The sequence below is a fragment of the Heterodontus francisci genome, chromosome 1, assembly GCF_036365525.1.
Source record: "Heterodontus francisci isolate sHetFra1 chromosome 1, sHetFra1.hap1, whole genome shotgun sequence".
NCBI lineage: Eukaryota > Metazoa > Chordata > Chondrichthyes > Heterodontiformes > Heterodontidae > Heterodontus > Heterodontus francisci.
The window spans coordinates 112,760,014-112,772,094 of record NC_090371.1 but is presented as its reverse complement, the minus strand read 5'-3'; the positions used below and the strand labels follow the sequence as shown (position 1 = coordinate 112,772,094).

General features: G+C 43.6%; 1 protein-coding gene across 2 annotated transcripts in view; it reads right to left on the bottom strand.

The window, feature by feature from the left end:
- The window catches only part of frg1 (FSHD region gene 1), a 46,191-nt gene that overhangs the window by 16,383 nt on the left and 17,727 nt on the right, over window positions 1–12,081 (bottom strand). For both annotated transcript variants that reach the window (XM_068034475.1, XM_068034481.1), the window contains exons 3-4: window positions 3,055–3,177; window positions 1,288–1,348 (exon numbers count right to left, since the gene is read on the bottom strand). In XM_068034475.1, coding sequence (XP_067890576.1) covers window positions 1,288–1,348; window positions 3,055–3,177 — 184 coding nt within the window. The remainder of the gene's footprint in view (window positions 1–1,287; window positions 1,349–3,054; window positions 3,178–12,081) is intronic.

Genomic DNA, 12,081 nt, shown 5'->3' with positions numbered 1-12,081 from the left:
AAGTCACTACACTTTCTTCAATGTCAGTGGCCATGATTTATGAATTTCTGAAATGGTATCAGCACCCAAGAGCAGATACATCAAGTTCACTCTGACCCTGATTATCTGGCTTGTATTAGCTGATTATCCACAAGAATTTCTGGGGGTTGCAGGGGTTGTGGAGTCAGGGCACAGCAGGAGAGCAGAAGTAGTCAATTATATTACTTCCACTTTGGATATGATTTAACTTTGCTGCTGCTGCTGTTATTTTTTCCCCTGGGTCTCTGGACATGGCTGCACAAAAACAAACATGAAGGTAGATTTGTATCTATGTCTAAGTCAATGGGAAAGTAACCCTTAAGGATGGACATGAAAACAGTGAACAAACACAAGACTGTAATGTGTAAGCCACAGAAAACATCAGTAAATAGAAATTATGAAATATTATTTCCTTCAAGGATAAATTGAATTATGATATCTTTCATGATAAAAAATAAATAGTGGCACCATTGAACTTAAATCAGACTTTAGCTAATCTGGAAGTAAGTTCTTGACATCACATTTTGGGCTCATTTCCTTTTTCTTTTTTAAAAACAGGAACATGCGTTAGCATCATTTTGTTGGTAAAACACTTAGAGGAACTTAAGTCTACCACAAACAGACTTCAATGCACCTACAATCAGTGAGTGATTTTTTATATATGCAAACCATTTCAGCAAATGGATTGGTTGAATGAATACTTTTATTTTTCTTTCGTTCATGGGATGTAGGCATCGCTGGCCAGGCCAGGATTTATTGCCCATTCCTAATTGCCCTTGAGAAGGTGGTGGTGAGCTGCCTTCTTGAACTGCTGCAGTCTTTGGGATGTAGGTACACTGTTAGGTAGGGAGTTCCAGGATTTTGACCCAGTGACAGTGAAGGAACAGCGATATAGTTCCAAATCAGGATTATGTGTTACTCAGGAGGGAACTTGCAGGTGGTAGTGTTCCCATGCATCTGCTGCCCTTGACCTTCTAGGCAGTAGAGGTCGGGGGTTTGGAAGGTGCTGTCAAAGGAGCTGAGTGAGTTGCTGTAGTGCATCTTGTAGATGGTACTCACTGCTGCCGCTGTGCATCGGTGGTGAAGGGAGTGAATTAAGGTAGATGAATGTATTAGTCTTCATTCCATTGCATTTTGATTCAATGGAACTCTTGATTACCAATCCAATTCTATTATCTACCAAACATTCGCTCCATTAATGAGTAAATGAGGTGCAGATTCTTCCTCCCCTTCAAGCAAACAAGAAATAATGCAACTTGTATTTCTCACCTGGTTTCAGATAATTTAATAGCTGTTAACTGCTCTGGGGGATCAGGGGTTTCATTATCCTCTGCAGAAGAAATAAAAAGATAATATCTTACAATGAGAAAGAGAATTGTTCATCATCGCCATGCAGCAAATGTTGCTGAAAGCTGTGGCACTATAACTACTTCTAAAAGTCTGTTTTATCCATAAAGTATGAATAAACAAACTTGTATTCATATAGCACTTTTCACATCCTCAAAATACCCCAAAGCATTTTACAGCAAATTAATGACTTTTGAAGTGTAGTACTGCTGGTATTGTATATGTTGTGTATATGTTTGTAGTTATGTATACAAATCCAGCAGCTAATTTGTGCACAAACAGTAATCCGATAAATGATCAGTTAATATGATTTTCATGGTGTTCATTGAGTGATGAATGTTGGCCAGAACTCCAGGCGAACTCCCCTGCTCTTTTTTGATTAGTACCATTAGATCTTTCATGCCCAGAAGAGACAGACAGGTTTAATGTCTTATCTAAAAAAAACAGCTTCAACTATGCACTGAAATGTGTCTAAATTATATGCTCAAACCCTGGGCAGCTTGAATCTACAATCTTCTGAGAGAGTGCTACCAAAAACTTTCTCAAGCAGCAAGTGGTTAAGGTCTGGAATGCACTGCCTGAGAGTGTGGTGGAGGGAGGTTCATTTGAAGTACTCAAAAGGGAATTAGACTGTTATACGAAAAGGAAGAATGTGCAGGGTTACGGGGAAAAGACAGGGAAAGGCACTAAGTGGATTGCTCTTTTGGAGAGCCGGTGCGAACACGATGGGTCGAGTGGCCTCCTTCTGCACTGCAACAATTCTATGATTGTGATTCTGTGATTGAGCCAAGCTAATAAGTACTGAATAGTTACAGTTTAAAAGCACTGATCAATGTATCCTGTAACTCATGAGAATGTTTACAACAGACTCTCAGAATTAACCAAAACTTGTTTTGAATACAGATCTCCTGAATATAAGGTACCAGAGTGGAGAAGATGGGCTTGATGTTCCTTACTCCAGTGAGTTCCCAATTTTGGCTGCAACACAGCTGAGAAGTGCCAAGCAAAGGTCATGTGTGTTTCCGGAGACAGAGAAAAATCTTCAGTCTGGTGTGCACCTTCTGACAGTCAAATTCATATAGCAGCACTGATGGAAGTTTGGGGTGAAGGTTTCCCAATCTGTTGACCACACATGATGCATCTTGCAGAAAAATGGAGTGGCGAAGGGGTAGATTTTTTAACTTACTGCTTGGGTACAAATCTGGCATTGCGGATTGGCCGTGCAGTACAGAAACAGCCCAATTTTCATTTCTATTTCCATTGAAATCAGCAGAGATGAAAATCCAATGGTCGATCCACGACACTGGTTATATACCCAGTGTGGCAAGTTGAAAATCTACCCTCCATATCTTTTAAAATGTCAATCTTAAAAGGGTACATAGATAGAAATGTACAGACCCACCAGTCCAACTACAATTACTTTTGCTAATTCGAAATGGCAGATTTTGTTCTTGAACAAAATCAATCTAACGATAGGTATTGTCAGAAATGCTTCAACATACAAAATTCTGAAATGAAATCAGAGCAATAAAATGAGAGATTCAGCAAATGGATACATAAGGAACTTTTATTTTAGCTAATTCTGGAAGTCACAAATTGTATTGAATTTCCAGTTTCTGAAACTGTAAAATATTAATTTAAGAGTGAAGATTGAGACAGATTAAGATATTTTAAATTGTGCCAACAAACCTTTATGTGGCGCTCCAAGACTAAAAAGACCATTATCAAGAGCATGAACGTAGGTGCCTGTTCCCATCTCTATTGCCACAGTGCCTGTAATTTCTCCAAAATTCTGAACTGCCCACCATCCTCCTGAAATGAAAATACAAGAAAACGAGATACATTTGAATAAACTAAATCAGCAACATATGGCAAGGACTTGCTGTCACTTAGTGAGGACATTATGACAACCCAAAGTACTTCAGAGGCAATAAGGATTTTGACCTGTAGCCACTTTTATGAAGGAAAATGTAGCAGTCAATTGGTACACAGCAAGGTCTTACAAAGAGTAAATGAGGTAAATGCCAGTTAATCTGTTATGGTGATGATAGAAGGAGAAGAGCTCTCCCGCTCTTCTTTGAATAGCACCATGGGATCTTCTACGTCCACCTGAACAAGCAGATGGAGCATTGGTTTAACATTGCATCAAGAACATAATACCTGTGGCAATGCAGCACCTTCTCAGTACTTCACTGAACTGTCAGCCTAGACTACACGCTCAAGTCTCGAGTGGGGCTTGAATCCCTATCTTTTTGATTCCAAGGCGGGAGTGCTGTCAGGCCATTCAAACTGACACTTATTCAGTACAGGATCTTGGGAAATGAAACACAAGAAAACCTCCAGTATAAATACCGCAGGAACTTGTGAGATTTGGCATTAAAAACTGCAAATTAACTTGAATTGTGCTAGCTGCGTAACTCGTCTGCAATCAGAAATACTTTATTTTCTGTAATTCACTGTTACCCTATTTGAAGTGTGTTCTCTCTACTTTTAAACACATGAAGCTTCATGTTTTGATAAAGATCCTGCAGTCACAGAAGTATAATTCAAGGGCTCAGAGAACTACAGTTCACACAAGGGAGCTTGATAAAAGGGGAAAACAAAAGAGAGCCAGCGCAGATAAACAAAAAAAGTTGGTAATAATGAGAAAAGGAAAATGTACAGGAGGGTGGGGTGGTGGGAGTGTGGAGGCAAGGAAAATCAGTATTATTTATTAGTGGGAGCAGAGGCACCTCAAAACCAAAAACCACTACTGGGTAAACGTACATGAATAGCACCTCAGAAGTCCAAGACCAACCCATGATTCAAACAAAGTTATTCTATAAACAACCAATTATTCAACAAATAAATGTTACATTCACTTCTAGAAAAGGGATAATTTCATAGACTCGAGGGGTTAAATAGCCTACTCCTGATGTAAATGTGTTGGAAGCAGTTCAGAGAAGGTTTACTAGACTAATACCTGGAAGGTGCAGGTTGTCTTATGAGGAATGGTTGGACATGCTAGGCTTGTATCACTGGAGTTTAGAAGAGTAAGAGGTGAGTTCGGTGAAGGTGGGAGGAGGTGCTCCATTTTTCTACTTTTTTTTCATACTTTTTTAATCCTCCAGTATTTGATTCCTGCTTTGGTGCAGTGGAAGGAGCTGTTTGGTGTGTACCTGGTAAGCTATTCTACATATAATAAATAGTCTGTAAAGTTAAGGTATGGCAGGGCAGCTCAGCCCGAGTGGAATGTACAGCCTGTGGCATGTGGAAAGTTATGGACACACCATGTGACCTAGACAAACACATCTGCAGGCTGCAGAAGCTTGAGCTCCGGGTTTCGGAACTCCAGCGGTGGCTGGAGTCACTGGTGTGCATCCGCGAGGTGGAGGACTATGTGGATAGCATGTTAAGGGAGGTGGTCAGACTGCAGGTTAGAAGTATGCAGGCAGAGAGGGAATGGGTGAACGCCAGGCAGTCTAAGAGAACCAGGCAGGTAGTGCAGGAGTCCCGAGATGATCTCACTCGCTAATCGGTTCTCCATTTTGGATACTGGTGAAAGGTGATGGTTCCTCAGAGGAGTGCAGTAAGAGTGCACCACAGGTGGCTCAGCTGCACAGGAGGGGAGGAAGAGGAGTGGAAGAGCAATAGTGATAGGGAATTTTTCAGTTAGGGGAACAGACAGGCATTTCTGTGGCAGTCAACGTGACTCCAGAATGGTGTGTTGCCTCCCTGGTGCCAGGGTCAAGGATATCACGGAGCGGCTGCAGGACATTCTTCTGGGGGAGAGTGAACAGCTAGAGGTCGTGGTCCACATCGGTACCAATGACATAGGTAAGAAGGGTGATGAGGTCCTGAAAGCAGATTTTAGGGAGCTAGGAAGGAGATTAAAAAGCAGGACCTCAAAAGCAGTAATCTCAGGATTACTCCCAGTCCCATGTGTAAGTGAGCATAGGAATAGGAGAATTGAGTGATTGAACATGTGGCTGGAGAACCGGTGTAGGAGGGAGGGCATTAGATTTTTGAGATATTGGGACCAGTTCTGGGGCAGGTGGGACCTGTACAAGATGGATGGATTGCATCTTAGCAGGACTGGGATGAAAATCCTCGGAGAGATTTGTTAGTGCTGTTGGGGAGGGTTTAAACTAAATTGTCAGGGGGATAGGACCCTGAGAAGGAGCTCAGATTGGAGGGAAGCATAACTGGTAACTTGTTTGGGGTGTGGGATCCAGGAGCAAGTATGAGAGAGGAGTACAAAGATGCACAGAATACTGAGGGGAAATAGATAGCACGAGAGTAGGGAATAGTATATTATTAGGTGGGGTCAGAGTAAGGGAGAAAGTAATAAAGTCTGAATCAGGGTTAATGTGCATGTATATGAATGCATGGAGTGTGGTTAATGAGACTGGTATGGTACAGGCGCAGAGTGCCATGTGGAAATATGATGTTCTGGCTATAACAGAGACCTGGCTCAAAGAAGAGTGTTAAATATTCCTGGATACAAGGTGTTCAGGAAAAATAGGAAAGAGAAAAAAGGGGGAGGGGTGGCAGTATTTATTAAGGAGAGCATTGCATTGCTGGAGAAAAAGGATGTCTCAGAGGGGTCGAGGACAGAATCAATTTGACTGGAGCTAAGGAACAAAAAAGGTGCAGTTACATTGCTCGATGTTGTCTATAGGCCACCAGCTAGTGGGAAGGATGTGGAGGAACAAATTTGCAAGGAAATTACAGAAAGGTGCAAAGATTATAAGGCAGTTATAATGGGGGACTTGAATTATCCAAAAGTAGACTGGGATAATAGTAGTGTAAAGGGCAGTGAGGGGCAAGAACTCCTAGAGTGTGTTCAGGAAAATTTTCTACAACAGTATGTTGCTAGTCCAATGAGAGAGGCACAGCGAGACCTGGTTCTTGGGTGGGCCCAGTGGATCAAGTATCAGTAGGAGAGCATTTAGGGGACAGTGATCATTGTATCATAAGGTTTAGGCTAACTATGGAAAAGGACAAAGAGCAATCCAGGGTAAGAATAATCCTGGGGGAAGGGCTAACTTCAATGGGGTAAGAATGGAGCTGGGGCGAATAAATTGGAGTCAAAAGCTGGCAGGAAAACTCATAGATGAACAATGGGCTACCTTCAAAGAAGAGATAGTTCGGACACAGTCAAGGTATGTTCCCTTGAAAGGGAAAAGTAAGGCAAACAAATCCAGAGCTCCCTGGATGACAAAAGAGGTAGAGCTTAAGATAAAGAAGAAAAAGTGTGCTTATGACAGATGCCAGGTAGAAATTACTATTGAGAACCAGGCTGAATGGAGAAGGCCCATAAGTCGTGAAAAAGCAAATAAGAGAAGCAAAGAGAGAACATGAAAAGAGACTGGCAGCTAGCATGAAAAGAAATCCCAAAGTTTTCTATAGGCATATAAATATTAAAAGGGCGGCGCAGTGGTTAGCACCGCAGCCTCACAGCTCCAGGGACCTGGGTCCAGTTCTGGGTACTGCCTGTGAGGAGTTTGCAAGTTCTCCCTGTGACCGTGTGGGTTTTCGCCAGGTGCTCTGGTTTCCTCCCACAGCCAAAGACTTGCAGGTGATAGGTAAATTGGCCATTATAAATTGCCCCTAGTGTAGGTAGGGAATATGGGATTATTGTAGGGTTAGTATAAATGGGTGGTTGTTGGTCGGCACAAACTCGGTGGGCCGAAGGGCCTGTTTCAGTGCTGTATCTCTAAATAAAAAAATAAAAAATAAAAGGAGGAGTGGGGCCGATTAGCAACCAAAAAGGGGATTTACACATTGTGGCAGAGGGCATGGCTGAAGCATTAAATGAATACTTTGTATCTGTCTTTATCAAGGAAGAAGATGCAACCCAGGCAATGTTGAAACAGGAGGTAAGTCAGACACTAGAGGGGTTTAAGACTGATGAAGAAGTATTAGATAGGCTGTCTGTACTTAAAGCTGCACAGGGGAGGAGTAAAACGTGTGGGAATGCAATAGTTATAGGGGATTCAATTGCAAGAGGAATAGATAGACGTTTCTGTGGCCACAAAAGAGACTCCAGGATGGAATGTTGCCTCCCTGGTGCTAGAGTCAAGGATGTCTCACAGCGGTTACAGGACATTCTGAAGGGGGAGCGTGAACAGCCAGTGGTCGTGGTTCACATTGGTACAAACGACATAGGTAAAAAAAAAAAGGATGAGGTGCTAAAAGCAGCTTGGAAGTAAGTTGAAAAGTAGTACCTCAAAGGTAGTGATCTCAGGATTACTACCAGTGCCACGTGCTAGTCAGAGTAGAAATAGCAGGATATATCGGATGAATACGTGGCTGAAGAGATTTTTTAAATTCATTCATGGGATGTGGGCGTCGCCAGTATTTATTGCCCATCCCTAATTGCCTTGAGAAGGTGCTGGTGAGCTGCCTTCTTGAACCGCTGCAGTCCATGTGGGATAGGTACACCCACAGTGCTGTTAGGAAGGGAATTCCAGGATTTTGACCCAGCGACAGTGAAGGAACGGTGATATAGTTCCAAGTCAGGATGGTGTATGACTTGGACGGGAACTTGCAGGTGGTGGTGTTCCCAATCATTTGCTGCCCTTGTCCTTCTAGTTGGTAGAGGTCACGGGTTTGGAAGGTGCTGTCTAAGAAGCCTTGGTGCGTTGCTGCAGTGCATCTTGTAGATGGTACACACTGCTGCCACTGTGCGTTGGTGGTGGAAGAAGTGAATGTTTGTAGATGGGGTGCCTATCAAGTGGGCTGCTTTGTCCTGGATGGTGTCGAGCTTCTTGAGTGTTGTTGGAGCTGCACCCATCCAGGCAAGTGGAGAGTATTCCATCACACTCCTGACTGTGCCTTGTAGATGGTGAACAGGTTTTGGGGAGTCAGGTGGTGAGTTACTCCCTGCAGGATTCCTAGCCTCTGACCTGCTCTTATAGCCATGGTATTTATATAGCTACTCCAGTTCAGTTTCTGTTCAATGGTAGCTCGTAGGATGTTGATAGTGACGGATTCAGCGATGGTAATGCCATTGAATGCCAAGGGGAGATGATTAGATTCTCTCTTGTTGGAGATGGTTATTGCCTGGCACTTGTGTGGCGCGAATGTTACTTGCCACTTATCAGCCCAAGCCTGGATATTGTCCAGATCTTGCTGCATTTCTACACAGACTGCTTCAGTATCTGAGGAGTCACGAATGGTGCTGAACATCATGCAATCATCAGCGAACATCCCCACTTCTGACCTTATGATTGAAGGAAGGTCATTGATGAAGCAGCTGAAGATGGTTGGGCCTAGGACACTACTCTGAGGAACTCCTGCAGTGATGTCCTGGAGCTCAGATGATTGACCTCCAACAACCACAACCATCTTCCTTTGCGCTATGTATGACTCCAGCCAGCAGAGGGTTTTCCCACTGATTCCCATTGACAGTTTTACTAGGGCTCCTTCATGCCATACTCGGTCAAATGCTGCCTTGATGTTTCGGGCAGTCACTCTCACCTCGCCTCCTGTGTTCAGCCCTTTTGTCCACGTTTGAACCAAGGCTGTAATGAGGTCAGGAGCTGAGTGGCCCTGGCGGAACCCAAACTGAGCGTCACTGAGCAGGTTATTGCTAATCAAGTGCCGCTTGATGGCACTGTTGATGATACCTTCCATCAATTTACTGATGATTGAGAGTAGGCTGATGGGGCAGTAATTGGCCGGATTGGACTTGTCCTGCTTTTTGCGTACAGGACATACCTGGGCAATTTTCCACATTGCAGGGTAGATGCCAGTGTTGTAGCTGTACTGGAACAGCTTGGCTAGGGGCGCGGCATGATGGTATGAGGGGGAGGGTTTTAGATTCCTGGGGCATTGGGACCGGTCCTGGGGGAGGTGGGACCAGTACAAACTGGACGGGTTACACCTGGGCAGGACCGGGACTGATGTCCTAGGGGGAGTATTTGCTAGAGTGGTTGGGGAAGGTTTAAATTAAAATGGCAGGGGGATGGGAACCGTTGCAACGAGTCAGAGGAGGGGGATCAAAGATAAGAACAAAAGACAGGAAGAGGAATAAGAAAAATGATTGGCAGAGAAATCAAGGGCCAGAATCAAACAGGGCCACAGTGAAAAATAGTGGAAGGGGCTTTGTGCCTTAAGAAGCGGAGCATTCGCAATAAAGCGGATGAACTAATCGCGCAAATAGATGTAAACGGGTATGATATAGTCGGGATTACGGAAACATGGCTGCAAGGTGACCAGGGATGGGAAATGAACATCCAGGGATATTCAGTATTTAGGAAGGACAGACAGAAAGCAAAAGGCGGTGGAGTTGCATTGCTGGTTAAAGAGGAAATTATTGCAATAGTGAGGAAAGATATTAGCTCTGACGATGTGGAATCTGTATGGGTAGAGCTGAGAAACACTAAGGGGCAAAAAACGTTAGTGGGGGTTCTATATAGATCCCCAAACTGTAGTAGTGATGTTGGGAATGGCATTAAACAGGCAATTAGAGCTGCATGCGATAAAGGAACATCTGTAATTATGGGTGATATTAATCTGCATATAGATTGGGCAAATCAAAATAGTCTCAATACCGCAGAGGAGAAATTCTTGGAGTGTATACTGGATGCTTTTCTGGACCAATACGTTAAGGAACCAACTAGAGAACAGAGCCATCCTAGACTGGGTATTGCGTAATGAGAAAGGAATAATTAACAATCTAGAGGTGCGAGACCCCTTGGGGACGAGCGATCATAATATGATCGAATTCTTCATCAAGATGGAGAGTGACGCAGTTGATTCTGAGACAAGGGTCCTGAATCTTAGTAAAGGAAACTACGAAGGTATGAGGCGCGAGTTGGCCATGACGGATTGGGAAACGTTACTTAAAGGGATGACGGTGGATAGGCAATAGCAAACATTTAAAGAGTGCATGGATGAACTGCAACAATTGTTTATCCCTGTCTGGCGCAAAAGTAAAACGGGAAAGGTAGCCAAACCATGGCTTACAAGGGAAATTAGAGATAGCATTAGATCCAAGGAAGAGGCATATAAATTTGCCAGGAAAAACAACAGAGCTGAGGATTGGGAGCAGTTTAGTATTTAGCTAAGGAGGACCAAGGGATTGATTAAGAAGGGGAAAATGGAGTACGAGAGCAAGCTTGCGGGGAACATAAAAACTGACTGTAAAAATTTCTATAGGTATGTGAGGAGAAAAGGATTGGTGAAGACAAATGTAGGTCCCTCACAGTCAGAAACAGGGGAATTTATTATGCGGAATAAAGAAATGGCTGACCAACTAAATGCATACTTTGGTTCTGTCTTCACAAAGGAGGACACAAATATCATACCAGAAATGTTGGGGAACACAGGGTTTAGTGACAGAGAGGAACTGAAAGATAAATCCCCAGGGCCTGATGGTATGCATCCCAGAGTACTTAAGGAAGTGGCCCGAGAAATAGTGGATGCATTGGTGGTCATCTTCCAAGATTCTATAGATTCTGGAACAGTTCTGACAGATTGGAGGGTAGCTAATGTAACTCCACTATTTAAAAAGGGAGGTAGAGAGAAAGCAGGGAATTATATACCAGACAGCCTAATGTTGGTAGTGGGGAAAATTCGAGAGTCCATTATCAAAGATTTTATAGCAGAGCACTTGGCGAACAGTGGTAGAATTGGGTAGAGTCAGCATGGATTTACGAAAGGGAAATCATGCTCGACAAATCTACTAGAATTCTTCGAGGATGTAACTAGTAGAGCTGATGAGGGGGTGCCAGTGGATGTGGTTTATTTGGACTTTCAGAAGGCTTTCGACAAAGTCCCACATAAGAGATTAGCATGTAAAATTAAAGTGCATGGGATTGGGGGTAGTGTATTGCGATGGATAGAAGATTGGTTGGCGGACAGGAAACAAAGAGTCTTTTTCCGAATGGCAGGCAGTGACTAATGGGGTACCGCAGGGATCGGTGCTAGGACCCCAGCTATTCACAATATACATTAATGATTTAGATGAGGGAACTAAATGTAATATCCCCAAATTTGCAGATGACACAAAACTGGGTGGGAGGGTGAGTTGTGAGAAGGATGCAGAGAGGCTTCAGGGTGATTTGGACAAGTTGAGTGAGTGGGCTAATGCATGGCAGATGCAATATAATGTGCATAAATGTGAGGTTATCCACTTTGGTAGCAAAAACAGGAAGGCAGATTATCTGAATGGCTATAAACTGAGAGAGGGGAATATGCAGCGAGACCTGGGTGTTCTCGTACACCAGTCGCTGAAGTTAAGCATGCAGGTGCAACAGGCGGTAAAAAAGGCAAATGGTATGTTGGCCTTCATAGCGAGAGGATTCGAGTACAGGAGCAGGGATGTCTTGCTGCAATTATACAGGGCCTTGCTGAGGCCACACCTGGAATAGTGTGTGCAGTTTTGGTCTCCTTATCTGAGGAAGGATGTTCTTGCTATAGAGAGAGTGCAGCGAAGGTTTACCAGACTGATTCCTGGGATGGTGGGACTGACATATGAGGAGAGATTGAGTCTGTTAGGATTATATTCGCTGGAGTTCAGAAGAGTGAGGGGGGATCTCTTAGGAACCTATAAAATTCTAACAGGACTTGATAGGGTAGATGCAGGAAGGATGTTCACGATGGTGGGGGAGTCCAGAACCAGGGGTCATAGTCTAAGGATACGGGGTAAACCTTTCAGGACTGAGATGAGGAGAAATTTCTTCACCCAGAGAGTGGTGAGCCTGTGGAATTCGCTACCAAAGAAAG